The sequence below is a fragment of the Oryctolagus cuniculus genome, chromosome 20, assembly GCF_051225735.1.
Source record: "Oryctolagus cuniculus isolate XC-2025 breed Fujian yellow rabbit chromosome 20, ASM5122573v1, whole genome shotgun sequence".
Taxonomy (NCBI): Eukaryota; Metazoa; Chordata; class Mammalia; order Lagomorpha; family Leporidae; genus Oryctolagus; species Oryctolagus cuniculus.
In genome coordinates, this window is record NC_142886.1 from 16,752,316 (window position 1) to 16,779,247 (window position 26,932).

Below are 26,932 nucleotides of genomic sequence, written 5' to 3' on the forward strand. Positions count from 1 at the left end.
CCATCAGATCAGTGCAGTGCGCCAGCCGCAGCGCACCGACCGCAGCGGCCATTGGAGGGTGAACCAACGGCAAAGGAAGACCTTTCTCTCTGTCTCTCTCTCTCACTGTCCACTCTGCCTGTCAAAAAAAAAAAAAAAATTAGCCTTTTCTTTATTTTATTATTGTACAAAAGATCCTCAAAAAGTTCATGAAAAATGAGTATCATGTAGAAACTATGCATGCATTTCAAAATTTTTACATCAGAAGAAACTTATATTTTAATTCCATTTTCCACAAACTTTTTGATGAACACTGGTATGTCATAATTGCACCAAGCATGCAGTTCTTTCTATTTATAAATAATAGACTTTTTTTTTCTTTTTTTTAAATTTATTTGACAGGTGGAGTTATAGACAGTGAGAGAGAAAGAGACAGAGAGAAAGGTCTTCCTTCCATTAGTTAACTCCCCAAATGGCCGCTATGGCTGGCGCTGCGCCGATCCAAGGCCAGGAGCCAGGTGCTTCTTCCTGGTCTCCCATGCAGGTGCAGGGGCTCAAGCACTTGGGCCATCCTCCACTGCCCTCCTGGGCCACAGCAGAGAGTGGGACTGGAAGAAGAGCAACCGGGACTAGAACCTGGCGCCCATATGGGATGCCGGTGCCGCAGGCGGAGGATTAACCAATAAAAGACACTATAAAGGACCAAGTACTGTTAACTCTATCTCATCCATGCATTGTTATAGTTAAAATAAGTGTCTTTATCTTGGTGGAACAGATCTTTGCACTCAGCTCCTGTGGAATTGGTACAACTTCAGGGGACACCTCCTGCCTCCAGTTCAACAAGCACGTCCTGCTGCAAAATTCCTTCTCTCTGCACTCTTCAGAGGGAACACTTCTATAAATCACCCAGAACGTTGGCAAGAAAAGAGCTACTTCTGGGCTGAGTGCTTTTCGAAAAAAAAAAAAAATCTTCCCTGCTACCCAGAAGTCATTTACATAGGTTAATTCCCGAGGTTTAAAATCCTCGGCACCCCTTTTGCTGCAGCAGCTGCGGGAGAGTCTTTTCTGCAGCATCCAGAGATGACTGCTTAAGCATTTTATGCACACGTAGATGCAGGCATTCCTGGCAAGAGCAACGCTGTTTATTGGTCCTGCACTTTTCCGTCTGAATAGCTCTCCCTCCCTGGATGTGTTACTCTCCTGACAGCAAATGCCACATTTATTGTCCTGGTGAAGTATTGCCTGAATCTTCCTGGATCAAGCACTCATCTGCAAATCATTGCTCAATCATTCTCTGGTCCTACTTCCCCAAACCTGATTCAATCATAGATAGTGCGCATGTCCCACAAGTCTTCACCGAACCTCAATAACCTACAAGTCACCTACTTCTGTGTGGCAGGATGATTCATTGAGATATTAATTTTACCTTGTTCTTGCTGCAGTAGGATACAAGGAACGAAAGGGGAATATTCCTCATCCTACCTCCCTTCCGAGAGGGTCATCATGGCCCTGAAATCAGTCTCCCTTGTTTGTGGAAATCAGTATAGTGAGCATCTTTGTTTTTCAAAAGAGACCCTTGAAGCAGCACCCCTCTCCATCCTCACCCCAAGATCTTTGTTTGGGAGCTTGGCAAACAAAGGATTAGAAACCTGAACCCTGGGGGGAGGGAGAGAGAGATGATAGATAGATAGATAGATAGATGGATAATACATAAATGATAAACAGGATATGAATGAATTCCTATAGAGTGGGAGCCTTGGAACTTGCACTCCATTCCCCCGAAGTGGCCCAGGAATGGTAAGACCTCTGATGTGGCAACAAGATAGATACCAGATCGCATGGCCTTCAGAGCCATGGCTAAGGAGAGTATTTATATTCAAAGGAACCAGACAGGCTTGGATGATGAAAATTTTAGCAGCAACCAAGATGTAGTAAAGATCTTTCTCTCGGTCTCCCACACTGTTATAAGTCTTTATAAGTCTTGGTAAGGGAATAGTTCTGTTTCTACGCACCCCGCCACCATGCCCTATTAAATTTCCTGCTAGCTCTAGCATGATCAAGTCAGAAAGCAAACACAAGTATTACCTTCCTCAAATCCTAGCTAAAATGCTAAATTATACTGATAACCTCATAAAAATGTAATCTTCATCAATAAGTTTGCAGGGGCTGGTCGTCTAAGCTGTTATCCATCCTCGCAGTTTTTGGTTTCAAGCGAGTCATTAGAAACCCCAGGGGTAGCAGAAGACACACAGTAGTAGCCAGGAGTTGATGGGAGTTTTGATATGTCAGTGCTAAAACCTCTAGATCTGGTGAACAGCAGCAAGCCGGCTGGCACCAGTAGGCCTGTTAGCAGGTGTGAAATAAAGAGGATTCAAACTCTACCATGGCCCCAAAAGCAATTACACAGAAATGTTGCTGCAGGACTTAATGTTAAACACTCTCCATCAGTTCTAGTTGGCTCTATCCACTAGTCCAAAGGCAATTTCCTCCCAAACTTTTAGCAATATAGATTCCCTCTTTCCCCTTGAACCTGAAAATCCAGCTGTGTTCTCTCGCCTCTGACATCAGTGTTACTGGCTTTGATACAGCCAACCATCTGGTTGATGAGGCATGAGGCAGAATGGAATCCAGCTCAGTGGTCCCTGCTGTTCCACTCACACACTACAAACTCATTGGTGTCAACATGGACGATGAGCTGTGACTCAGACTTATGACAAATCAGCATATTAAAGGACCCAGGCTGTAACTTCTAAAGACCATCAGATATTTTATCTTTTTTTTTTTCTAATTTGAGAGGAAAAGAAACAGTGAAAAGCAGAAATAGACAGAGAGACCTCCCATCTGCTGGTTCACTCCTTAAATGCCTACAAGGGCCAAGGCTGGGCCACAATCGGTATGAGAAACCAGGAACTTACTCCAGGGGTCCACTGTGGGTGGTAGAACCCCTCTCTAGGGGTCTGCAGGAAGTTGGAGTCAGAAGCCAGGAGCATCCTAACCTCTGATCCAAATGTCTGTCCCAATCACAGACATTTTCAGGTTGAAATTGAGAGGACTCTTGTGAGGTCATGGAACTTTGGTGGTTATTTCCAGCCAGATGATTTCTCCAAGAAGTTTACCAGGTGATTGACATCTTCAGGACAGGTGATAGGGATCTAGAATATTGAGAAAAAGAGTTAGCATTTTTAGCTATTTCATTGTTTCACTTACTGTTTGAATTCATGCAATTCTTCTAAAGCTGCATGTTATTTTTCCTACTTGTTTTCCACACCCTATCTGTACATAGAAAGGTTCTATCAGTCAGCACTAACCAATTTCTTCGCCTCCCACCCTTGCCTCACTCCTCCAGCTTTTCTGTCATTTCTGACTCTGGAAATTATAAAGGGAAAGCAGAGACAATAACAACAGCCAAAAACAGGAATGCAATTAGCCTAACAGTTAAGATGTCCATATCCCTTGGGGCCGGCGCCATGGCTCACTTGGTTAATCCTCCGCCTGCGGTGCCAGCATCCCATATGGGCTCCAGGTTCTAGTCCCAGTTACTCCTCTTCCAGTCCAGCTCTCTGCTGTGGCCCAGGAGGGCAGTGGAGGATGGCCCAAGTGCTTGGGCCCCTGCACCCGCATGCGAGACCAGGAGGAAGCACCTAGTTCCTGACTTCGGATTGGCGCAGCGCCGGCCATAGCAGCCATTTGGGGTGTGAACCAATGGAAGGAAGACTTTTCTCTCTCTCTCTCTCTCTCTAACTCTACATGTCAAAAAAAAAAAAAAAAAAAAGTCCATATCCCATTCAGAGGCCTAGGTTCAAGTCCTACTACTGTTTACTGTTCCCAGTTCCAGCTTCCTACTAATCTGTTTCCAACTGGGTCCCTGATATACATATGGGAGATGTGGACTGGGTTCCTAGCTTGCAGCTTCAGACTGGCCCAGCCTTGGCCATTGTAGACATTTGGGAAGTGAACCAACAGTCATCCTCTCTCTCTCTCTCTGTCTCTCTCTCTCTTTCTCTCCCCCCCCACACTCTCCCTCCCTCTCCCCCTCTCAAATAAACATTTTTAAGAGATAGTAAAGGAGTATTTGTAGGAATAGCAGCATGATGATGGAAATAAAGTTTGTTATCAGAACACCTGGATTTAGATTTTATTCTGCTTCTTACTAAATGAGTAATCTTTGTGTAAAATCATTTGAACTCTGGCTCTGAGTTCTAATCTACAAAATAGGGGAAATAATAGTAAATAATGTAAAAGGTGATCTGTGAAAGCTAGAAAGCTTTAATAGATGTTATTGATTAAATAAAATTGATCAAAGAATTTTAAACTTCATAGCACACCAAAAGTGAAAACAATAAAAAAAAAAGGTGCCAAAGAAAACTCTAGTTTCTCCTTCTCATTTTCCCCATGAGCACTGAAATAGGGAATACACTTGTCTGGGTCAGTGCTTTCATTATGGAGATGAATTCACTGAGTTGGTTTTCCCTAGCAGGATAAGAGTATTTTTCTTTCTCTCTCTCTCCCCCTCTCTTGGACAGGGAATAGAAGTTTAGGAATTAGTCACAAAACACAGGTCTCCTTTACTTATTTACCTGCTTGTGTGTGACCTGTGTTCCCTGGCCTGTCCTGTTGCCCTTCTCTGGGTCTCCTTTGAAACTGAAATGTCAAAGGGAAGGAGGCATCCACAGGCTTGCTCAATGTGACAATGCGAGCCTGTCTCATCCTTACTTTGTATTCAGGACACAAGCGCTTCTCCTCCTGTAGTATTTGCTGATACACTTTGCACTCCAGCTGCTGCAATATTTAAATCAGTGATTCAGTACACAGACCACATGATGTGCCACTACACTCCAGCAAGCAAGGTCTGTCTCTCCATGGGGACAGAGGATCTAAGCATCTGTCATTCTCCTCCCGTCGCTTGTAATTAACCACATACCCCTTTACACACATAAATATTTATATGCAAAAATAAAACTCCCTGGTGCTTTAAGCCAATCTCTCCTCTCCTCAGTGAGCTTTGAAAAAGTTGCCAAAATGAATTTTTTATTTAATTCAAACATCTAGAAGAAATACTTTGGTATGAATAACTCAGATCATATCTTTATATTTCCAGAAAATAGCTGGAAGCCTTAAACTTAGACACATGACACATGCATACTTCTGGAATGTAAGCTCCATGAGGGAAAGATCTCTGTCTATTTCATTGATAAATCCTTAAGTGTTTCAGAATAGGCCCTGGCAGACAGTGTGAGCTGCTGGATGACTAAACACACAGGAATTCCAATTGCAAAGCGTGATTCTCTTGTTTAGGATGAAGGATTTAAGATTGGAATTTCTAGGCTAACATTGCAAAAGCTAAAATATTTTGATATTAAGACAGAGTAATCCAGAGTGAAACATAATTGTGAGACATTCACTTATTCACTAAAAAATACATGGTTAATAATCAACAAGCATCAACTATTATGTCCTGAAGAATTATAAAGTAAATGACTGTCCTTACCCTCAGGGAGCTCTTATGTATGATTTTCAAATTATGGTCCATGGATCTCCTCTCAATCTTTGTTAACAGTGCAAATTTCCAGTTCCTACCCCAAAATTACTGAATGAGAATTACTCAGGACAACTCTAGAAATTTGTGTTTTTGACTTATTATCCCAGCAATACTTATGAACAATAACATTTGAGACTCTGGTCTAGTGAACCCCAACTTATTTGACTGTTTCTCAGGAATTCCGTGCTCTTTGCTATCACTCAGATTATATTTGCATTGTCACACCGAATATCTGAGTGAATGGATAGAATGTAATAATATGTAAATAACATGGGGCTGGCGCTGTGGCTTAGCGGATAAAACTGCCGCCTGCAGTGACAGCATCCCATATGGATGCCGGTTCGAGACCTGGCTGCTCCGTTTCTGATCCAGCTCTCTGCTATGGCCTGGGAAAGCAGTAGAAGATGGCCCAAGTCCTTGGGCCCCTACACCCATGTGGGAGACCTGGAAGAAGCTCTTGACTCCTGGCTTCAGATCAGCGCAGCTCCGGCCATTCCAGCAAATTAGGGAGTGAACTAGCATATGGAAGACCTCTTTCTGTCTCTCCTTCTCTCTGTGTGTAACTCTGATTTTCAAATAAATAAATAAATCTTTTTATTTTTTTTTTTTGACAGGCAGAGTGGATAGTGAGAGAGAGAGACAGAGAGAAAGGTCTTCCTTTTGCCATTGGTTCACCCTCCAATGGCCGCCCGCGGCTGGCACACTGCTGCCGGCGCACCACACTGATCCAAAGGCAGGAGCCAGGTGCTTCTCCTGGTCTCCCATGGGGTGCAGGGCCCAAGTACTTGGGCCATCCTCCACTGCACTCCCAGGCCATAGCAGAGAGCTGGTCTGGAAGAGGGACAACCGGAACAGAATCCATTCCCCGACCGGGACTAGAACCCGGTGTGCCGGCGCCGCTAGGTGGAGGATTAGCCTATTGAGCCACGGCGCCGGCCATAAATAAGTCTTTACAAAATGTAAATAACATGATCATTTTAGATTAGTAGTTCAGTATCTTATTGCCTACAAAACAGTTCTCTAAGCTAATTCTTACTGGGACTAGGGATTTGAGATGAAGAATTAGAAAGACAAGCATATAGCATGTACTTTTGGACTTTCAGAAACAGGCCTAAACTAAATTTCATGCTATATTTTCTAAGTTCCTAAACTTTGGAAAATAATGTTTGAAACTTGCCTCAGGACTCATCAATTTCAAATATTCTAGTATCTCCATTAACCTGTCCCTCTCAGCACAAACTCCAGGATTGACTGACATCTGCACACCTTCTTGCAAAGACTAATTAGGTCCTCAGTGCCCAAGGTGTACTAAGAACCAACTACCATCTGGCCCAGGATGGTGCTGCCTAACATACTGAATGTTTATCTTTAATTATGTGTTTGTGCAATTTAATGCAATTTTCTCTGGACTACTGACATAGCGTATCTTTAAACAACTTTGCTGAACCCCCTGTGGCCTGTAAGATCCGTTTCTCAGTTTTTCTTTCCCATTTGAATATCTCCTTGGACCTGGCTTCAGCAAGAGGAACCTTCTGCATTTTTCATTTCTCCAAAGTCTCATTCACTTCTGCTCTTTTATATTTAAACATTGTTCAACTCTGTAATTCATACTGGCTCATGAATCTTCTCCTTTATGACATTGATGCCTTTGATAACCACTCCACTTTAACAGTCTTGCCAATCCTTCTCCAATCCTTACCAATTCTTTTTGAAATTATTTGTAAAAGTTTAATATTTAATTACTTCTTTCTTCTATGCCTCACAACCATGTTGTTTACTGTTTCACTAAGTATGGTTAGTAAAAACTAAAAATTTGATCACATGGTGATGTTGGTTATTATTTATGAATTATATTATGCTCTTATTCTATGAGAAAAGGTAATATTAGAATTAATGCCAGCCAGAAAATACTTTGGAAATTGCAAACATTGGTCACAGAGCTCGCTGCAAACACCTCCTCAACATTTTGAAGAAAAACAGATTAATAATGATTTGAGATCACACTATTTAATGTTTTAATGTTAAACTGTGCATATTTGCTGTTAATCAAAACAATTTTTTCAACTCAAAGTGATGATACTTAATGTTCCGTTAATTATGCAAGGAGCTAATCAATTTGTCCCTTAAATGGATGTTTGACTGATTAAGAGAAGCTAGAAGCTAATCATCAGTTATGAAATCCATAAGGCACAGATGAGTCAGGTTTAAAAAACTTTTTTTTTTACTAACTTGGGGCCAATAATTATGTCTCCTTGTATTACCTCCTATTTCAGATGGGAAAAGTTATATTCTTTCCTTACGCATGTAAGTGTTATACTTTTACCTATGAAAATTAGAGCCTAGTTTAGCCTGTGGTTTAGGAATCAACTCAAGGAGGATGCTATAGTTGATTCAATTTCTTATTTAACCCTTAAAGGACAAATAAGCAAAGGCATGATTCAGCAATAAGAATATGAATTAAATAAGGCAACTTACATGTTTGCCTCCCCTCAATGCTATAAAGAGGATTTAGATATGTAAATTGTTTAGTACCTTAAAAAGATAATATTATTTGATAATATCAATCCATTCACCAACTATTTATTAACTATCTATTATGTGCCAAGACACCAAAAATGTAAAGACACCTTAGAAGGCCAACTAAGAAACAAAACACAACCACTATGATAGATGGATAACACTAACCTGTAAGAGTCACTGAAAAACAAAACATTAGAAACTGATCCATGTAGTAACATACCATAGCTTATACATCAGGGACTAATAAGTGGGCAAAAGCTATCTACATAAAAAGAATGGTTTTATGATTAGATTCAATGGACTAGCAATCAGGATGCTTGACCTTGAATTCTGGCTTGTACCTATCACTAATCCCCTGCTTGTATTTCTCTCTTTGTATTTTTTGTATCCTCTCTTGGTATTTCTACTTTCCCATTTGCAAAAGATTAGGTGAACTTTCCATCATGTAGTAGAGGTCAATTTCAAATAATTTGGAGAAAAATCAAGATACCCTGAAGGGCTTCCATGCTTGGAATCCAAATGCAAAGTGCATTAGTCAATCAATCATTCAGTCAGTAAGTACTTATTGATTATCTGCAGAGCACTCTCCAGGGTGCCAGGCCCTGTTGGGGACACAAAGAGTAAGGAAAAAATGATCACTTTCTTCAATTAGCTGCCATACTTACTGGGGAGAAAACAATCATTATGGAAGTACAAATGAATGAATGAATGAATGAATATTTATCAGGTGGCTGCTATATGCCAAACATTGCTAAGGTTCTTAGACTATAAGGCTCTTTCACATGTTATGCTATTTAAGAGTGAGACAGTGGTATAATCAGAAGCTAGACTGTGTAGTTGTTTAGGCTGTGTAGAAGGTTGGAGGAGAGACATATCAGGCTATCTTCAGGGAGGGCTGCACTGAAATTGGAGGATTTGAGTCAAGATGTTGAGCATCTTGCGGAGCAGGTGAAGTTGGATAGAAAGCATCACATTCCACAGAAGAAGATTAGACTCAAAGAAGGCAAGGAGCATAACGAGCTGATCATAGTGAACAAGAGATCTTCCAAGAGTTTGCTTAAAGATGGAATTAAAACATTATTTTATTTTTGGTGCAAACAATTTTTGAAATCCATGCAAACTTCAGAAATTTCATGGAAAACATGTTTTATGAAACAATGATGCAAGGAATTTTTTTAAATTTGCATCAAAGATAATACCTTTTAAAATGTTTTATTTACATATTTTTGTTTTATTTGAAAGTTAGAGAGTTTACTTATCAAATGCCTCCAATAGCCAAGGCTGATCCAGGGCAAAGCCCGGAGCCTTGAATTCAATCCAGGTCTCCCACAAGGTTGGCAGGAACCCAAATATTTGAGCCATTATCATATGCACATTAGCAGGAACCTGGATCAAAAGTGGAGGAGCCAGGTCTCAAACCAGGCATTGCAATCTGGATGTGGGCATCCCAACGGGTACCTTAATGACTGTGTCAAAGGCATGCCCTAATAAACATGTTTTAATTCAAATTTTCTACAACTTTTTTGAAGTATCCTGATGTTTACAGGTAAATACTTTGACTGTAACAGAGGTCTCTGTTGGCTAGCTAGTGGGAAACTAGAGGTGAATTTTGAAAGACCAATTGAAAACTTGCAGGAATATCAGTTCATTTTTTTTGAAGATTTATTTATTTATTTGAAAGTCAGAGTTACACAAAGAGAGGAGAGGCAGAGAGAGAGAGGTCCTCCGTCTGATGGTTCACTACCCTGATGGGTGCAACAGCCAGAGCTGTGCTGATCCGAAGCCAGGACCCAGGAGCTTCCGCTGGGTCTCCCACGTGGGTGCAGGAGCCCAAGGACCTGGGCCATCTTCCACTCACTGCTTTCCCAGGCCATAGCAGAGAGCTGGATTGGAAGTGAGGCAGCCAGGACTAGAACCGGCGCCCATATGGGATGTCATGGGATGTCGTCACTTCAGGTCAGGGCGTTAACCCGCTGCACCACAGCGCCGGTCCCTGGAATATCAGTTTAGAAGAGAGTGATTAGGAAAACAAAAGGAGAGGAAGAACTATCTGGAGTAGGGAACTGATATGATAGAGGAAGTTGAAGGGATGTTGGTCTTGTAGTGGCATATTGACTGGATGTTAGGATGCAGGCACTAAATAATCAAGATATTGACTCTTCTCACTCTTATTTATAATTTCTGCTGCAAGCAAATCACAGATACTGTTTTTATCGCTTGTACAATGACATATTACTTGGAGATTTTTAAATCTGCTATTTGATTTACTGAATCTACAGTGACAGATGGCTTATGCAATATAAAGTGCTAATCCTACTTGTCCAATTTGAGAATTGTCATGCAAAGATTGTCTCAAAAACAGAATAGTTGTTTATTTGCTCAACCTTTATTACTTCCCTGTCTTTCTTTCTACATTTTTGTTCAGGGTTAAGTTAAAACAGAGTCAGCAAAATAATGCCATTAATCCTTTTCCTTCCTTCAATTTCCAGGCGCAGTGAGTGCCTGGCAGAGATAAAATAGGACCAGGAGTCCTGTGGGGTCCTCAAAGCTCTCCCTGGGATTAGAATCTGGAGGTCAAAGGCAGAAAGAATCAAGATGAGAGCTGCCACAGCAACTTCCCTCTCTGCACAGCTGCCAAAGCGAATTGGGAAGCGGGCGGGAGGAACGGTAAACAGGCAGAGGGGCGGGCAGCGCAAGGCGGGCTCCATGCGGCTGCAGGCTCTGCTCAGAACCAGCCTATTTTCAAATCCAGGAGAGGAGCCCAGAGCCCAATTCAAGACACAAGCTTAGTTTTGCAACTGCCTTGAGTATCTAAGGAGGCTGCGGGCAGCACCCCTGGCAGGAACATCTGCCTGGTGGCCTTCCTCCTCTCTTTCCGCCTCTCATAGACCACTGTGCCAACTCCCCTCCCTTGCCAGAAAGCAGTCATTTCTGTATCCAGATCCATGTCAACTGTTCAAAGGAAAAAAGAAGAGAGCTCTTCTGGTTGTACACAGGAGGGATTGACATTTGACTTTTTTTTTTTTTTTAATTCGGAGCACATTTTTAAATTTATGTTTCAGGCTGTGTCTTTCTCCCTATCTATTATCTTTCTAAATATATGTTAACCGAATTCCTTTTATAAGCAAGGTTGGGTGAACCCTGGATTTGCAGTCTGTCTGGGAATCCTCATGAGTATTCTTTTTTTCCTTAAGATTTGCTTATTTGTTTATTTGAAAGGCAGCAAACAGAAAGAAAGAGACAGAGAGAGATACTCTTCCATCCACTGGTTCATCTACCCAAAAGGCCACACAACAGCAAGGTTGGCCTAGACCGAAGCCACAAGCTAGGAGCCAGGAGCTCCATTGGGCTCCCCTACATGGGTGTCAGGGCCCCAAATACTTGGGCCATCATCTGCTGCCTTCCCAGGCACTGATGTTTGCACAAAGCTGGACTAGAAGCAGAGTAGCTAGGAGGACTTGAACTGACATTCAGACACGGGATGCCAGCATCACAAACAGCGCCTACCTTGCTGCACCACAATGCGGGTCCCATGAATATTCTTGACAGCCACATTTTGTCCCTGCATTCTTTTTCCCATCCTCCCTCCTTGGCTCTGCGCTCCTCCCTGTCATCTCTTCTACTATTCATGGCAGCACAGAGCAAGGGAAAATACGGTGACATCCCTGAAGAAATACTGACTTTAAGAGAGGAGACTCACTTTCTGGAAAAGGTGGACTGTGCAGGGGAAACCCCCAAAGAGGACATCTTATTTTTCCTTAGTTTTTGTTCATGACCAAAAGACTCCATTCTTTCCGACATTGGTGGACATAAAATTGGGTTATTTTAATTAAGGCACTGTTCACCAAGATTGCAAGAATCACTGTGCTACAACTCTCAAGTTCCTTTCTTGCCATCTCTAGAACCCCAGTGGCGATGAGACAACCTCACCTCTACCAGAGCTTCTTTCTCACTCAGGCACGGGTTTCTGGCCTCTGAACATAACACAGAAAGGCTGAGAAGTCCCTCTGTGATGGAGGGTTAGAGCCGATAAAGAGCCAGAAGCAAACTTTCTGAACCTTTTCAAGGTTCTGTTTTCAAAATCATTTCTAATTTTTCATTTCTCTCTCCATCTCCCCCCACCCCGTCTCTCTTTCACACATACACACGTCCTTCTTTATTCTTTTTTTTTTTTTAAAGATTTTTTGTTTATTTATTTGACAGATAGAGTTACAGACAGTGAGAGAGACAGAGAGAAAGGTCTTCCATCCAATGGTTCACCTGCCAAATAGCTGCAATGGCCTGAGCTACGCCGATCCGAAGCCAGGAACCAGGTGCCTCTTCCTGGTCTCCCACGTGGGTGCAGGGGCCCAAGCACTTGGGTCATCCTCCACTGCTTTCCTGGGCCACAGTAGAGAGCTGGATCGGAAGAGGAGCAACCAGGACTAGAACCCAGTGCCCATATGGGATGCCGGTGCCACAGGTGGAGGATTAATCAAGTGCACCATGGCACCAGCCCCACGTCCTTCTTTATTCTTTTTACAACAAGTAAGTACTATTCCAGTTGTCTGCATTTTCCTCTATTTAATCACATGTAAAATCATCAGCAGGGCTGGCACCATGGCATAGTAGGCTAAGCCTCTGCCTGCAGCGCTGCCACCCCATATGAATGCCGGTTCATGTCCCCACTGCTCCTTTTCTGATCCAGCTCTCTGCTATGACCTGGTAAAGCAGTAGAAGATGGCCCAGGTGCTTGGGCCCTTGCATCCAAGAGGAGGCTCCTGACTCCTGGCTTCGGATTGGCCCAGCTCCGGCCTTTGCAGCCAATTGGGGAGTAAACCAGCAGATGGAAGACCTTTCTCTCTCTCCTTCTCTCTTTCTCTAACTCTACCTCTCAAATAAATAAATAAAATCTTTTTAAAAAATCAGCAATGATTATAGATATAAAGTTTATGAATGGATATATGTTATTTTAATTATGTAATAATGCATGCACTATCTGTAGTGTTTCAGATGAAGTTATGATTCTTGCATTCTTATATTGCCCTAACCCTATTCTGTGGTCAATTTTGTAGTAGAAAATGAGTAAGTTTTACTAAATATTATTCAAGTTCACTATACAGAACTGGCCTGCAAATTACTTGTCAGCCCCTAGCTTTTCAATCAAAAATGTTCTTGAAGTATGAGTAATAATTTTCCATCAGCTAATCAATCATAATTTACTATTACCTAATCAATAAGCTTCCTTCTAAGTATTAAAATAGAGGGATGAAAAACCAACAGTTTTTTTTTATTTGAAATTATTTATTCTCTATTTATTTACTGGAAAGAGAGAGAAATCTCTCCACTGGTTCACTTACCAAGTGCCCACAATAGCCAGGACTGGGCCAGGCCTAAGCCAGGAGCTAGGAATTCAATCCAGATCTCCCACATGGGCAGCAGGTCTCCCACATCAGCTACTTGAGCAGTCACCTGCTGCCTCCCAGGGTGTTCATAAAAGGAAGCTGAAATCTGAATTGGAGCCAGGACTTGAACCCAGGCACTCTGATATGGGATAAAGGCATCCTAAACAGTATTTTTATATACTAGGCCAAATGCCTGCCCCTGTAATCATTTTTAAATGTACAATTCAGTGGCATTAATTATACTCACAATATTGTACAACCATCATCATTCTTTGCAAAACTTTTTCATCACCCCAAACAGAAACTAACCTTTAAACAATAACTCTCTTTCCTCCTCCTTTCTCAGCCTCTTAGAACCTAAAATCTCATTCCTGTTTTTATGCACTTCCTACTCTAGATATTTTGTGTGAGTGGAATCCAATAACACTTGTCCTTTGGTATCTGACTTATTTCATTTAACAGAATGCTTTTAAGGTTCAGTGAATAACGTTGCATTTAAGGTTATATCAGATTTTGTTTATCCTTTCATTTGTTAATGAATACTGGGGCTATTTCTGCCTCTGGGTTACCTGAGTGGCACTGCAATGAAGATTTGGCATACATGTATTGTTCCTAGTTTCAATTCTTCAGGTTTCTATGCAGAAGTGGAATTGCTGGGTCTTGTTGTAATTCTGCGTTTGAGGAACGACCAGAGTGTTTTCCAGAGTGACCGCACCAATTTACAATCCCATCAGAAATGGATGAGGGCTCCAATTGCTCTGCAACCTCAGCGACGTTTGCCTGTTTCTGACTCCTGCCATGCTGCTACATGTGACGGAGTATCTCACTGCAGTTCTGATTTTTAGTTCCCGGTAGCTAATGACATTCAGTATTTTTTCCTTAGTTTATTGGTCGTTGGTATATTCTTATACTGTTAGTGGAAGAGATCTTTGTTGTTATTGTTGCTTTTTTGATTTTTGTAATGCTATAATTAATGAATTTGAAAGGCTTCAAGAAAATCAACACTTTTTATATTCTGGATATAGTATCAGACATGAATAAGTTTTAATAATAACCTCATTCTAATAACTGGAAAAAAGAACTGGATATTAATAGTCAAGGTTTTAAGTGATCTAAAAACATACTACCTCTATTTGTCCTACAATTTTTACAAAGATATATTTCCTTAATTTTTCTCCTAATACAGTAATATAGTATTTTACCCATTATATTAAGTAATCATATTCCTTTTCAGTCTATTTAAAGTTCATTTTTAAAATTAAAATACTTTTTGACTCTTCTTGTCTCAGAATGTTTCAGATACATGCTGCCACATCAGACACAGTTTACACCCACATTAATCAAAGCAGAGAGAAATAATTATTAAAGATGTAAGATTGATAACACTGTCTCTTTAGACATCTTGAGAAAATGCTATGCTGCACAGAAAATAATAGTCAGCCCATACCCCTACTGGCTCCTCTCACTTCTCAATGGGTCCCTACTAAAAGCTTTCATTTGTAAGTCAAAGAAGATTCCAGTCCTGACAAAAGAATTTGTCAAAATTCTCTTTACAAACAGATATGATTTTGAGTGCTTACTGAGTAAATAAACAAAGAACGATGAATGACAGATGTGGTTATAGAAACTGTCCAGGCAAGTAGAAGTTGCCTTCCCCCTGAAAGGCATATAGCTTTCCAATAGCAGGGATGCTCATTTAGTTTTGCAAAACTCATTCATATCAATGTTCAGTGTTTTTCTTGAAAGCTCATTCATTTTTGATTCAAAAAATATTTATTTGGCCTCTGATATGTACCAGATAAATTCAAAGTACTGAGAATATAAAATTCTTCTTTTCCCAGAGCTTACATTTTAGAGCATAATTGTATAATGGAAACTTGTGCAATGAAGGAAATATTCTGCATCCATGCTGTTATGGTACCCACCAGCCACATGTGGCTACTGAACTTTTGAAATGTGACTATCGAACTTTGGAAACTGTATCTTTACTTAATTTGAATTTATATTTGAATAACCACATATAGCTAGTCAGTACCATTTTTAACAGTGCAATTTTAGTGAATATAAGTGTGTGTGTGTGAGAGAGAGAGAGAGAGAGAGAGAGATAGCAATAGACTCCATAAATATATAAATAAATGAATAAGAAATGTCAGATAGGGGCCAGCATTGTGGCACAGTGGATTAAGCCACTGCCTTCAACACCAGCATCCCAAATGGGTGCTGGGTTGAGCCCTGGCTGCTCCACTTCTGATTCAGCTCTTTGCTAATGCACTTTGGAAAGCAGCCGATGGCCCAAAAAATTGGGGTCGGCACCCATGTGGGAGACCCAGAAGTTCCTGGCTTTGGCCTGGCCCAGCACTGGCCATTACAGCCATTTGGGGGGTGACCTAGCAGATGGAACATCTTTCTTCCTCTCTGTGTCTCTCCCTCTCTCTGTGTAATTCTGCCTTTCAAATAAATAAATAAATCTTTATTTAAAAAAAGAAAAGAAATGTCAGATTGCATGAAGTACAAAACAGACAATTAAAATAAGGTGATGTCATAGAGAGTGTTTGGGAGGACACTTAAAATGGTTGAGGAAAAGCTGATATTTGAATGACATGAAGGATCCATGTTTGGCACAGCAATTAAAATGCCACCTAGAACTACCACATTAGGTACCTGGGTTGGAGCTCCATTGCCATCCTCCATTCCAGCTTCCTGCTAATGCATACAACAGGTGATGGTCAAGTACTGGGTCCCTCACACCCATATGGGAAAGTCAGATTGAGTTCCAGCCTCTGGGCTTCAGCTTGGCCAAGTCCCAATCATCGAAGGCATTTGGGGAGTGAATTAGTGAATGGGAAATCTCTCTCTCTTTCTTTCTCTTACACTCTCTCCCCCTTTCAAATCAATAATAATAATGATAAATAATTTTTTTAAAGAAGGAACCATACAAAAATCTGACAACAAGAATTCCAAGTAAAGGGAAGAGGTAGTACAAAAGCCACAAGTTGAGAACAGGTCTGGTGTTCCAGTCCCAAGGAGAGAATGGAGAGCAGTGATTGGAAGATAGATAGCAAAAACAGTTGAAATGAGAGTTATACAAGAACCTAAAGCTGTTGTAACACACTTGATGGCTTAAACCAACAACAGAATTCCCTCATTCTCCCACAGCTTTAGAAGCTCACAAGTCTGAAACCAGGGTTCTGTGCAGGGCTCTTCTCCTCCAAAGGTGTAGGCTCTGAGAATTTATTCCATGCCTTTTCCTACCTTCCAGTGGCTCTTGGCAATCCTTGGTATTTCTTGTCTGGGAGCCACATCACCTTAGTCATTACCTTAACCATCACATAGCCTTCTTTCCTATATTTCTTTTTCTCTGTGTGCCTTTTCCTCTTCTTGTAGAGACACTTGCCATTTGATTTAGGGTATACAATTCCTCATCTTAATTATGTCTGTAAAATCCTATTTACAAATAAGGTCATGTTCTTAGATGTCAGGTAGATATGAATTTTGGTGAGCCACTATTCAATCCAGGGCAGCACTTGATTTTGTAAGACTTGAAAAGGCAGATTAAGGAGTTTGGCTTTTATTCTGAATGGATGAGATGCCATTGGGGAATTTCAAGTGAGGGAATGATTAATATGATTTATGCTTATAAAAATCATTTTGGGGGCCAGCATTGTGGTATAGTGGGTAAAGTTGCCACCTATGACACCAACATTTCATATGGGCACCAGTTCATGTCCCAGTTGCTCCATTCTGATCTAGCTCCTTGCTAAAGGCCTAAGAAAAAGCAGTGGAAGATGGCCCAAGTGTTTGAGCTCATGCCACCCACATGGGAGACGCAGACGAAGGTCCTGGCTCTTGGTTTTAGCCTGGACCAGCCCAGGCCATTACAGCCATCTGGAGAATAAACCATCAGATGGAAGATCGATCTCTCTCTCTCTCTCTCTCTCTCTTTTTCTCTCTGTCTCTCTCTGAAACTCTTTTATTTCTGTTTTTTTAAACAGGTTCAATACAATTCATAAACACAGTTCTGAGAATATGATATACTCTTTCTCCCTCCTTCCTTCCCTTTTCTCCCTCCCATCTACCTTCTCTCTCCCTTTCTTCCTTCTCCCCTTCACTTTTGAGATAACATATATTTAATTTACATTACAGCCAAGGACTCCAGTAAAGTCAACCCTTCAGTAAATAAAGAGTTCAACAAGCAAAAAGCAAAAGATCCTAGTTTAGCAGAAATGTAGCAAGGGCTATAACCAATAATCAAATGGGAAAATGACTATTTCACCCATATGCAGTAAATTTCAAAAGTAACCACAGATCATCAAAACTATAATAGTATAAGATTCTTAACAATTTATCATGGAAAATATATAAAACAAAGCTTGTCAAAACTGTATTTGCAGGAATATTGATACACAAACTTTTTTTTTTAATTTTAGCTTCCACATATAAGGGAGAACATGCTGTATTTGTCTTCTTGGGGAGATTGGATTTTAAAGAAGTAAGAATGGAAGAGGAGAAACCAGCAAAGAACCACTGCAGGAGCCCAGGCATGACATAATGTGACTTAGGTAAGTGTTGGTAGATGTGGGCAGACTGGAAATTTGTTTTGGAGGTGAGGGGAGGTTCACTGATGAGTTGGGTGTGGGAGTGAAGGAATAAGAAGAATCAAAGATAATAACTCCCAGATTTTTGGTTTGAACAAAGGGTGGGTGGTATTGCCATTGCCATGACAGGAGAGTAGACATGAGGAAGGCTTTTCCTTTGGTATTATTAACTTTGAGAGACCTGTTAAACAGTCAAGTTGAGACATAAATTAGATAATTTCACATACAGATCTACAGATCTACAGTCACAGGTGGAGACGTAGACTTGGAGATTCAAATCAGGAAACTAAGGCTGAAGAATTCTCCCCAGGAATTCTCAGTTAGTAAACAGCAGAACTAGAATTGGAAGCCAACTAATAAGCATCCAGAATCCATGCATTTAATCACCGTGCTATACAATTTACTGGAACTTAAAAGAAGCTGGAGATTTTGAAGGAAAAATGAAGCAGCAATGGGGCAAGGAAAATATCTGTTCCAGTTGGTCATTATAGCTGACTGTAAGCGTAAGTCATTTATTCAGGCATGCATTGAGTAACACTGCAACACCAATGTGTGTTCATCTTCAGTCATTGCAAAGGCAAAAGTATTATGGGGGCCCACGCTTTCTTCAGAATATGTTGACTTGGACATTGTTGGGTAGAATAAAAAGACTGGTGCTACTATGTGAAAACCAAAACACATGCAACATCACTTCCCATCAAGGACAGTTACTACAAGCTTCCCTATGGTGTATACGCATCCCTAGTGGACTTTCAAGTTAATTGGAAGATAAAGAATTTATACAAGGAGAATCCAGCAATGTCCTGATAGAGTACAATTGTATAAAAAGAACTGTTTACTTACACCAGCTGTCAGAATTCAGTAATTAGCCTGTGGCAACAGTTGATGTAGTGCCTGATAATTAACACCGATCAATCTTTTTTAAATGACTTATCCACAGTTGGTGGTGAATTGTAAAATACTTAAGATTATAGTCACTGAGTCTATTAGCAAGAGAGGATGTGACATTGGTAGGAAATTAAGCCTTTCAAAAACAAGAAGAGTAGGAGATTTTATAAAGATAGCAGGTGCACCATAGACTTACTCTGCCTCAGCTACCCAGTGTGCTGGATGGAACAGCATTGCATGTGTGTTGTGACATGGATGACCCTGGGCTCTGCCACAGCCTAAGTGGGGCCTTGGAAAAGTAGTATAGCTTTTCTTGCTTCTGTTCCTTACCTACTCATTAGAGTTATGGTAGAACTAAACTGAGACAACACATGGGAAGTGCTGAGAACACTTAATACTTTAAAAAGCTTCATTCTTTTCAGATTTCCTCACCCAATTTATCTCTCTGGCTTTAGTTTGAAATAATTGCCTAAGTACATGGCTATGTTTCTAAAAATACTCTTTTAAGAAGTTACCCCAGAGGCTGGCACCACGGCTCACTTGGCTAATCCTCCGCCTGCGGCGCCGGTACTCCGGGTTCTAGTCCCGGTTGGGGCGTCGGATTCTGTCCCGGTTGCTCCTCTTCCAGGCCAGTTCTCTGCTGTGGCCCAGGAGGGCAGTGGAGGATGGCCCAAGCGCTTGGGCCCTGCACCCACATGGGAGACCAGGAGGAAGCACCTGGCTCCTGGCTTCGGATCAGCGCAGAGCACCGGCCATAGCAGCCACTTGGGGGGTGAACCAATGGAAAAAGGAAGACCTTTCTCTCTGTCTCTCTCACTCTCACTAACTCTGCCTGTCAAAAAAAAAAAAAAAAAAAGTTACCCCCGAATGAAAAGGGCTATTCTACTGCTTTTGATCTCTTCCCTAGCTTTTCTCTCAGGAGCCAAATGTTTACTCCAGGAAGTCATTCAAAATCCTCATCATCAACCAACTAATTCCAGTTCAGGGTTTTTATTTGAAAGATTTAACGATTTATGCCCAGATTTAGCAGCAATGTTGTTAATGATAGTAAAAAAATAAATTAAGAAAAACTTAGAGACCAACAATAGAAAATTGGTTAGATAAACTGGAGCACCACCAGTTCAATGGAATTTTAAGAAGCTCTTAAGAAGACTGTTGTGTAAAAATGATGGATTTAAAAAATAGAGGGAGGAATAGTGAGGTCTCTTGAGTATCTGTAGTGCTTTGTTCTTAATTTGGGTGTTGGTTATGAGTGATCAGATGGCAAAAAAAAAAAATTGATCTGCACACTTAGGTACATTTCTTGGTATGTACACTGTATTTTAATAAAATGTTTTTAAAATGATGAAAAGGAAAGTTCATTGTGTATGTGTGTATAACTTTTATTGATTTATCTGAAAGAGAGAGAGAAACAAACAGAGAAAGGGCTTCTGTCCTCTGATTCATTCTTCAAATGCCCACAACAGCCATGGCAGTGCCAGGCCAAAGCCAGGAGACTAGATCTCCATCCAAGTTTCCCATGTAGATGACAGGAAACCATTACTTGAGCCATCACTGCTGACTCCCAGGGTCTGCATTAGCAGGAAGCTGGAATCAGGACCCAGAGTGGGGAATCAAGCCCAGGAACTGCAACAGAAAACATGGGCATCTTAGCTGGAATGTTAACCACTAATATATTATATACATTAATATTTTTGAAACAAGGTATGATGTAGGATATGCCATATGGGACTATTTTTAAAAATGTGTATGTAAATGTAAACATAAAAAATGCCTGGGAGATTTTACAGTCACCAAACTATAGTACAGCACCCCCTCACTCCTCCACTAACACTGGAACGGTCTACTAGCAAGTCTAGGTAACTGGCCATTAAGATTTTTCTTCATTTATTTGAAAGTCAGAGTTAAAGAGAGAGGGAGAGGCAGAGAGATCTTCCATCCTCTGATTCACTCCCAAAGTGACAACAAAAGCTGGGGTGTGGCTGAGCCAGGCTGAAGCCAGGAGCCAGGAGCTTCTTCTGGGTCTTCCACATGGATGCAAGGGCCCAAGCACTAGGACCATCCTCCGCAGGGAGCTAGATCGAAAGTGGAGCAGCCGGGACTTGAACCAGCGTCTATATGGGTTCCTGCGCAGGTGACGGCCACAAAACTGGCCCCTGGCCATTCTCTTGTAACCTCAGCCTCATCGCAACATTGCTAAGCAGACACAGAGAACAAAGAGGGAACACTGGATACAAGCTAGAAAGCAGGAGTAACAGCCTGCGGCTTCTCACCTTCTCCCCCTCATACCTCTTGGCTTTGAAGGTTTCTGCCCTGAGGTCTCCCTTGTGGTAGTTTCCACAAGCAGAGAAGCAAGGAATTATTATATCTCCTGTGTTGGACTTTTCCCTCGATCACTGCTGTTTCTGGGGACCAGTGAAACGATCATAATCATTTAGGGATTTAACATTATGCAACTAGTGAATGATCAAAATTAATTTCCTTTCCTTTTGTCATTATTGGTAATATTCTCAAAAACAAATTATAGATCTACTTTTTTTATTATATTTTTAACTGTGAAATAAACGACTACCATCCTTTTTAATCATAATAATTGAGAATGCTTGTTTTAATGTCAGAAATGGAAGGGATGTCTATGTGTTAAGGTAATCAATATTTAAGACCATTAAAGTCTTCTTACAATATATTCAGATGGTCATTTCACAGACTCTGGTAGGAGATTTGTGATTAATCATAAAAGTTAGTAGTAAAGGTGCCAGCCTCACATATTTTAATGAAGGTGCTGTAATATTTGCTCTGATTTCTGAAATCACTTTTAAGTCCCTGGCATTTGGAAGCAAAGAAGAGCACTTTTAATGAAAATTAAAGTACATTTTCTCTACATTTCAGTGCTACTTTCACCTGAAACTGCAAGCACACACTAGCCAGTAATTTGTAAACCAAGATAAAACCATATGAAATTGCTAATTTTTCCTAAGGTACATTCCAAAATAGTAACAAAGGTATGTAAATTATTTTTAAATAAAACTTCCTAAAAAAGTGTTACCCAGATGTATTTGTTACATACAACAGTTTGTTTTTTAATCTGACAGCCTCACTGTTTTCTCAGGGTATATGTTATGTAACTTGCTCTAAAAAGTAAAGAGGTTAAATCAACAACTAGGGAAAGAATCCCGGAGCTGAAATAACCTTATCATTCATTCAAAAAGTATTTCTTGGGGCCAACGCTGTGGTGTAGAGAGTGAAGCTGCTGCCTGTGACTCCAGCATACCAGTCCTGGAAGATGCTCCCCTTCCTATCCAGCTCCCTGATAATGTGCCTGGGAAGAAGAAGACCCAAGTACTTGGGCCCCTGCACCCATGTGGGAGACCTGGATGAAGCTCCCGGCTTTGGCCTGCCCGAGCTCCAGCCATAGAGGCCATTCGGGGAATAAACCAGCAGATGGAAGATCTCTGTCTTTCTATTTCTCTCTTTCTCTCTCTCTCTCCTTCTCCCTCTGTAATATTGCCTTTCAAATAAATACATAAATCTTAGAATACACACACAAAATATTTCTTGAGCTCACACTATGTTTCACTCTGCCAGATGCTGAAAACACCTGAATAAATGCAAACGATGGTCAGACCATTTACTTAATTCTACATAAATATCCTCATGAGTTTATTTCTTATTTAAATTGTAGGAGACATTTAGTTCCTGGTTATACTTTTTCTCACACAATATAAAATATTATTTATTTTTAAGATGTGATTATGACTCCAAATTTTTTTTACAGTTTTTAAGATTGCATTCTTCATGTACCATTATCACTCCATTGCATCTTTTATGTTGTAGCAGTAGCAAAATATACAACATAAAACTTTAACCACCATTTCTTATTATCAAATACCTAAGGAAAAGGTTATATCTGTGTGCACTTAACATTGTAGGTATAGGTGCATTAAACATTACAGGTCTGTCTACTGATATACCAAGAATTCAAAAAGTAGGAAACCAAATCAAGACCAACCTATCCTTTGGGAAACTGGCAATCAGAGCATGGCACCAACTTGGCAGGAAGTACCAGATCAGCATTTTCCAAACATATTTGATCTAAAAAACAAAAACCACATTACAATGTAGTACTGAAAGATCAACATGAGCTCATGAAATATAATAGACATCTGGACTAGGTAGTGAAAAGGTCTCAAGGAAAACATAGCTTCCAAAGAACATAATCAAAATTTGATGGATAGCACAAATATGCACAGTATTACTATATGGGCTGAAGATCTTAAACTAGTCAATATACATCTGCACATAAACATTCAGAGTAAGTTGATAAAATGATAAATTGAGTGCCAGTCATTTACCCTCCAGCTAATATAGGAAAAATCCTTTGCTGTTAGGATTGCCCAGCATTCCTTAAAGAGATGTTCACATAAGAAGACCATGAGAAATATACTTAGTATTTTTCTCTATTTTTTACACACTTTTGAAAAAAATTTTGCTAACACCAGGGGTTTTTCTTATTTTGCTTTTTTTCTTTCCTGAACCTATAAATATCTTAGAGCACTTTGAGAGCATTGTTCTGTGTGCCATGCAAAGCTATAAAGCATTAATAAACTGAGATTAACTTCCAGTTTTTATAGCTATGAGTGATCCCATCAACTTCTCAACCAGGTTGGGACATTAAATAGAAGCTGACCAATTAATAAATTAAGGAATTCCTTCTTGAAATTATAAATTTTGAGAACAAGACCATCAAGAGTTCCTTGTCTATATCCCTACTAAGCTCCTTTTTTGTATCATTAAAGGACCCAGCTTTGTATCTGGCACATCTCAGACATTTAATAAGTTGCCCTGGAAAAGCTGCAGTGTGGCCTGGCCACACGCACCTGGATTGAAAGTCCAGCTCTACCTCTTACCAGCTGTGGAGCCAGGGGTGCATTTGTTAACCTCAGCACGTGTTCTTCCTGTGTTGTATGACGATGGCAACTTGCTCCACAGTTGCTATGAAAATTAAGATAGCAAATACAATATGTCCAGTACAAAGCACTTAATAGAGAATGCTGAATTCCTTCACTTCCTTTCTATGTTCATACCCATACCAGAGTCAATCCTAAGAACAACTAGAGAGGGGAGACCCCTTCCACTTGTCCTCTTAGTACCTTCCCCCTCCTTTACCCGGCTCCTGCTCACGTCAAGCCCTCCCTGCCCTCATCACCTTGTCCCACTATTAATCTCCTCTCTGCTAGTGTGTTGCTGAGATAGAGCAGGATAGTCAGGAGATCGGACTGCTTATCCCATATCTGGCCCTCACTAGCTGGATGTCTAGGCCAAGTCATTCAACTCAGCAGGGATAAACACTTAGGCAATCTTATTAAGAGATTGGTGAATCAACTGTAGTAATATTAATGCTTTTCTCATATATGTAAAAATATGTTGAGTCAAAAAAAATTTGACACAGTTTTAAAATAAAACAAGAGGCTTCAAAGATACTTCTGCTTGTGACAGTTTTACTTTGGCCAAAGAATCCAGAGATTCCTGGGGGTGCAAGTTCCCTTTCTCATCATTAGAGACACTTTCCTGGATGACCTCTGAAGTTTCTTTCAGCTCAGGAATTCTTTCAGCTCATCATTCCCCTCTCTCCTCCTCACCAAATTTCAACTTAGCCTGATAAACTAGGCATCAGGGAAAACCTACTGCATATTGCCCAAGGCTTCCAGAGGCAATTTTCTGGGCACAAGCAATTAGCTGCCCTAGGCAAAACTGCACAGCAGGCAAAGCTTGCTCCCTCCTGTCCTGCAGGACCCACCCCCACCACCTGCAGGCTCCTCCAGTTGCCTCAGCCTGCCAGAGCACTCACACCCACCTACAGTTTTGACTTCTACCCAACCCTCAAGCTCTAAACTTCCTCCCTCCTGCTCCACCATAGAGTTTTCTATTCCCTCTGTGGGATTAATCTCAGCTAGGTTATAGAAGGTGACATGATTTACATTTTTCTGATTGACATCTGCATTCTAAAGAAGAATATGTTAGCATAAATAGTGAAATATTTATGGAAAATATTTCTGAACCTTTGGGCCATTAGGATGCCCTTTGTTCACTCCAGACTATTGCTCTACCCGTTTCTATCTCTTCTAAAGAACAGAGGTCATTTCTTATACCGTGCTCCTGAAATATTGCCAATAGCTGTGATAAATTAACCAACAGTAGTAAAGTCCTCCTAAGTAACATGCAGCTCACAGCAACTATTAGTTTTCCATATTATTCCTTCGGTTTGTTATCACCTCACTATCCTTCCTCCATCTATTTAAATCAGGGGTCTCAAACTGGTGAGCAAGGACTTCTATAGGGCTTTGATATGTTTTTGGATTTTGGGTGCTATTTGGGGGGGGTGCAACTTCATCAGGCCTGTAATCAGTGGTGAGATAGATATTATTCTTATCTAGTAACAAAATCAGCTTAGTACTTACTCTGCTATATCTAAGGTATTTTAAATATTTACGTTAATTGTATAAGGCACTTGACTTTGCGACCTCTACTCATCCTTCAAACCCCATCCAAATGTCATCTTTTCTGCAAGTGTTGGAGAATTAATCCTCTACATACTTAACAGCCAGTTAGTTGCTAGTTGCCTCAAACATAAGCCTCTAGTCTTACAAGGGAGTTTCAAAATGAGCAGTTGACTGAAAATGCAATTCAGTGTAGCAGGTCTCATGGTGGAGATTTCAGACTATGGCATTGAGGAAGCAAGTATTTTGAGGCCAACTAGGCTTTTCTGTGCCCTGAAACTTCCCAATGTAGGATGCTGACGCCTTTACATCTAGAAATGTCTCATGCTATCTTGTACATTCTAGTGAGTCTAGAGGTAGTATGTAGGTACTAGAGATAGTATGTACTAGATTCACAATATATTACATACACATCTTTGTGTCCCCCCATCCCCTGCCCTCTGCAATATACACACATATAAACTAAGTTATTTGGACCATTTAGATCAGCCAATACCCCACTCCTCCCTTTCATTTCTCTCATCAAAAAAAAAAAAAAAAAGAAAGAAAGAAAGAAAAGCAATAGTAGAGCATCCTGCTATGAATTCTCTCCATTGCCATGACTCCCCCAGAAGGTAAACATAATAATAATGAGAGTAATCACCACTGAAAAAAACAATGGCTGGTGTCTTAGAGCTCTGCAAGGGGCCTACGGTACAAAAGTCATTCTCCTAGTATTTTCATTGCTGAACTTCCTTTGGAATGGAGGTTGAAAGGAGCTAATATTATTCTAAATCTTATCCTTTTGCATACAGGATAATGGCAACATTCCAGCATAATAATACTGGACATTTACATAATGGCCTTTTTCACAGGCTTTCATAATACTTTGCAAAAGTTCTTATGCATTTTCTCAGTATTAGATAAGAGGGAAGATGATTGATTCTACATGGAGGGAGAGGTATAGACAAAGCCCAAATCCAGTGAAATAAAATAAAAGAAAGTGTGAAGCAGAAAGCTTAGCAGTGGACTCCTGACTCAGAACCTAATGTTCTTTCCACACCATCCTTCTGAGAGTAAAGGGGTTTTCCTTTTCTTGAGTTTGCCATTCAGTAACACTGAGTGAATATAGAAAAGCAAAAGGAGAATATTAAAATGATCATTAGAACTGAATATAAGTGAGAGACCTGTTTATAGGAAAGGATTTACTTCAAATGGGTTCCAAATAACCCTATTTTAAATTAGAAAACGAATAGGAAGTCAAAATTAGGGAAAAATATGAAATACCCATAAAACAAGCTACATTTTTGTATACCCTAATGATAGAAGGAAATTGTTAGATAAACAATAATAGGGAAAAAACCAAACCATTCTCAAATAACCGAGAGGTAACCAATAATAAATTGCAATTCATCTGATAAATTTCTCAAAACAAAAATAGATCCAGCCTGAACTCACTTAGGAATTTTCAGAATACTAGATTTAGAAGAAAAAAAAAGTACTTGAAATAGAAAAATGGGGGCGGGGTGGGAAGAGGAATATATAGAGTGA

The 26,932-nt window shown here is 40.4% G+C and overlaps 1 protein-coding gene across 13 annotated transcripts in view; it reads right to left on the reverse strand.

Moving 5' to 3' along the window:
- Nucleotides 1–348: 348 nt before the first annotated feature.
- LOC108178623 (uncharacterized) overlaps nucleotides 349–26,932 on the reverse strand; it is a 75,767-nt gene continuing 49,183 nt past the window's right edge. For 6 of the 13 annotated variants that reach the window (XR_016226479.1, XR_016226482.1, XR_016226480.1 and 3 more), the window contains 3 exons: nucleotides 23,783–23,897; nucleotides 22,915–22,997; nucleotides 9,979–10,031 (listed from right to left, as the gene is read on the reverse strand). Coding sequence is in view for 3 of the 13 variants with exons in the window: in XM_089322114.1 (XP_089178240.1) it covers nucleotides 3,092–3,131; nucleotides 22,915–22,997 (123 nt within the window). In the remaining 10 variants the exon portion in view is untranslated. Of the gene's footprint in view, nucleotides 3,132–9,686; nucleotides 10,032–20,266; nucleotides 20,532–22,914; nucleotides 22,998–23,782; nucleotides 23,898–26,932 lie in introns of those variants that run through there. The other 7 variants (XR_016226477.1, XR_016226476.1, XR_016226478.1 and 4 more) reach the window with 7 other exon arrangements.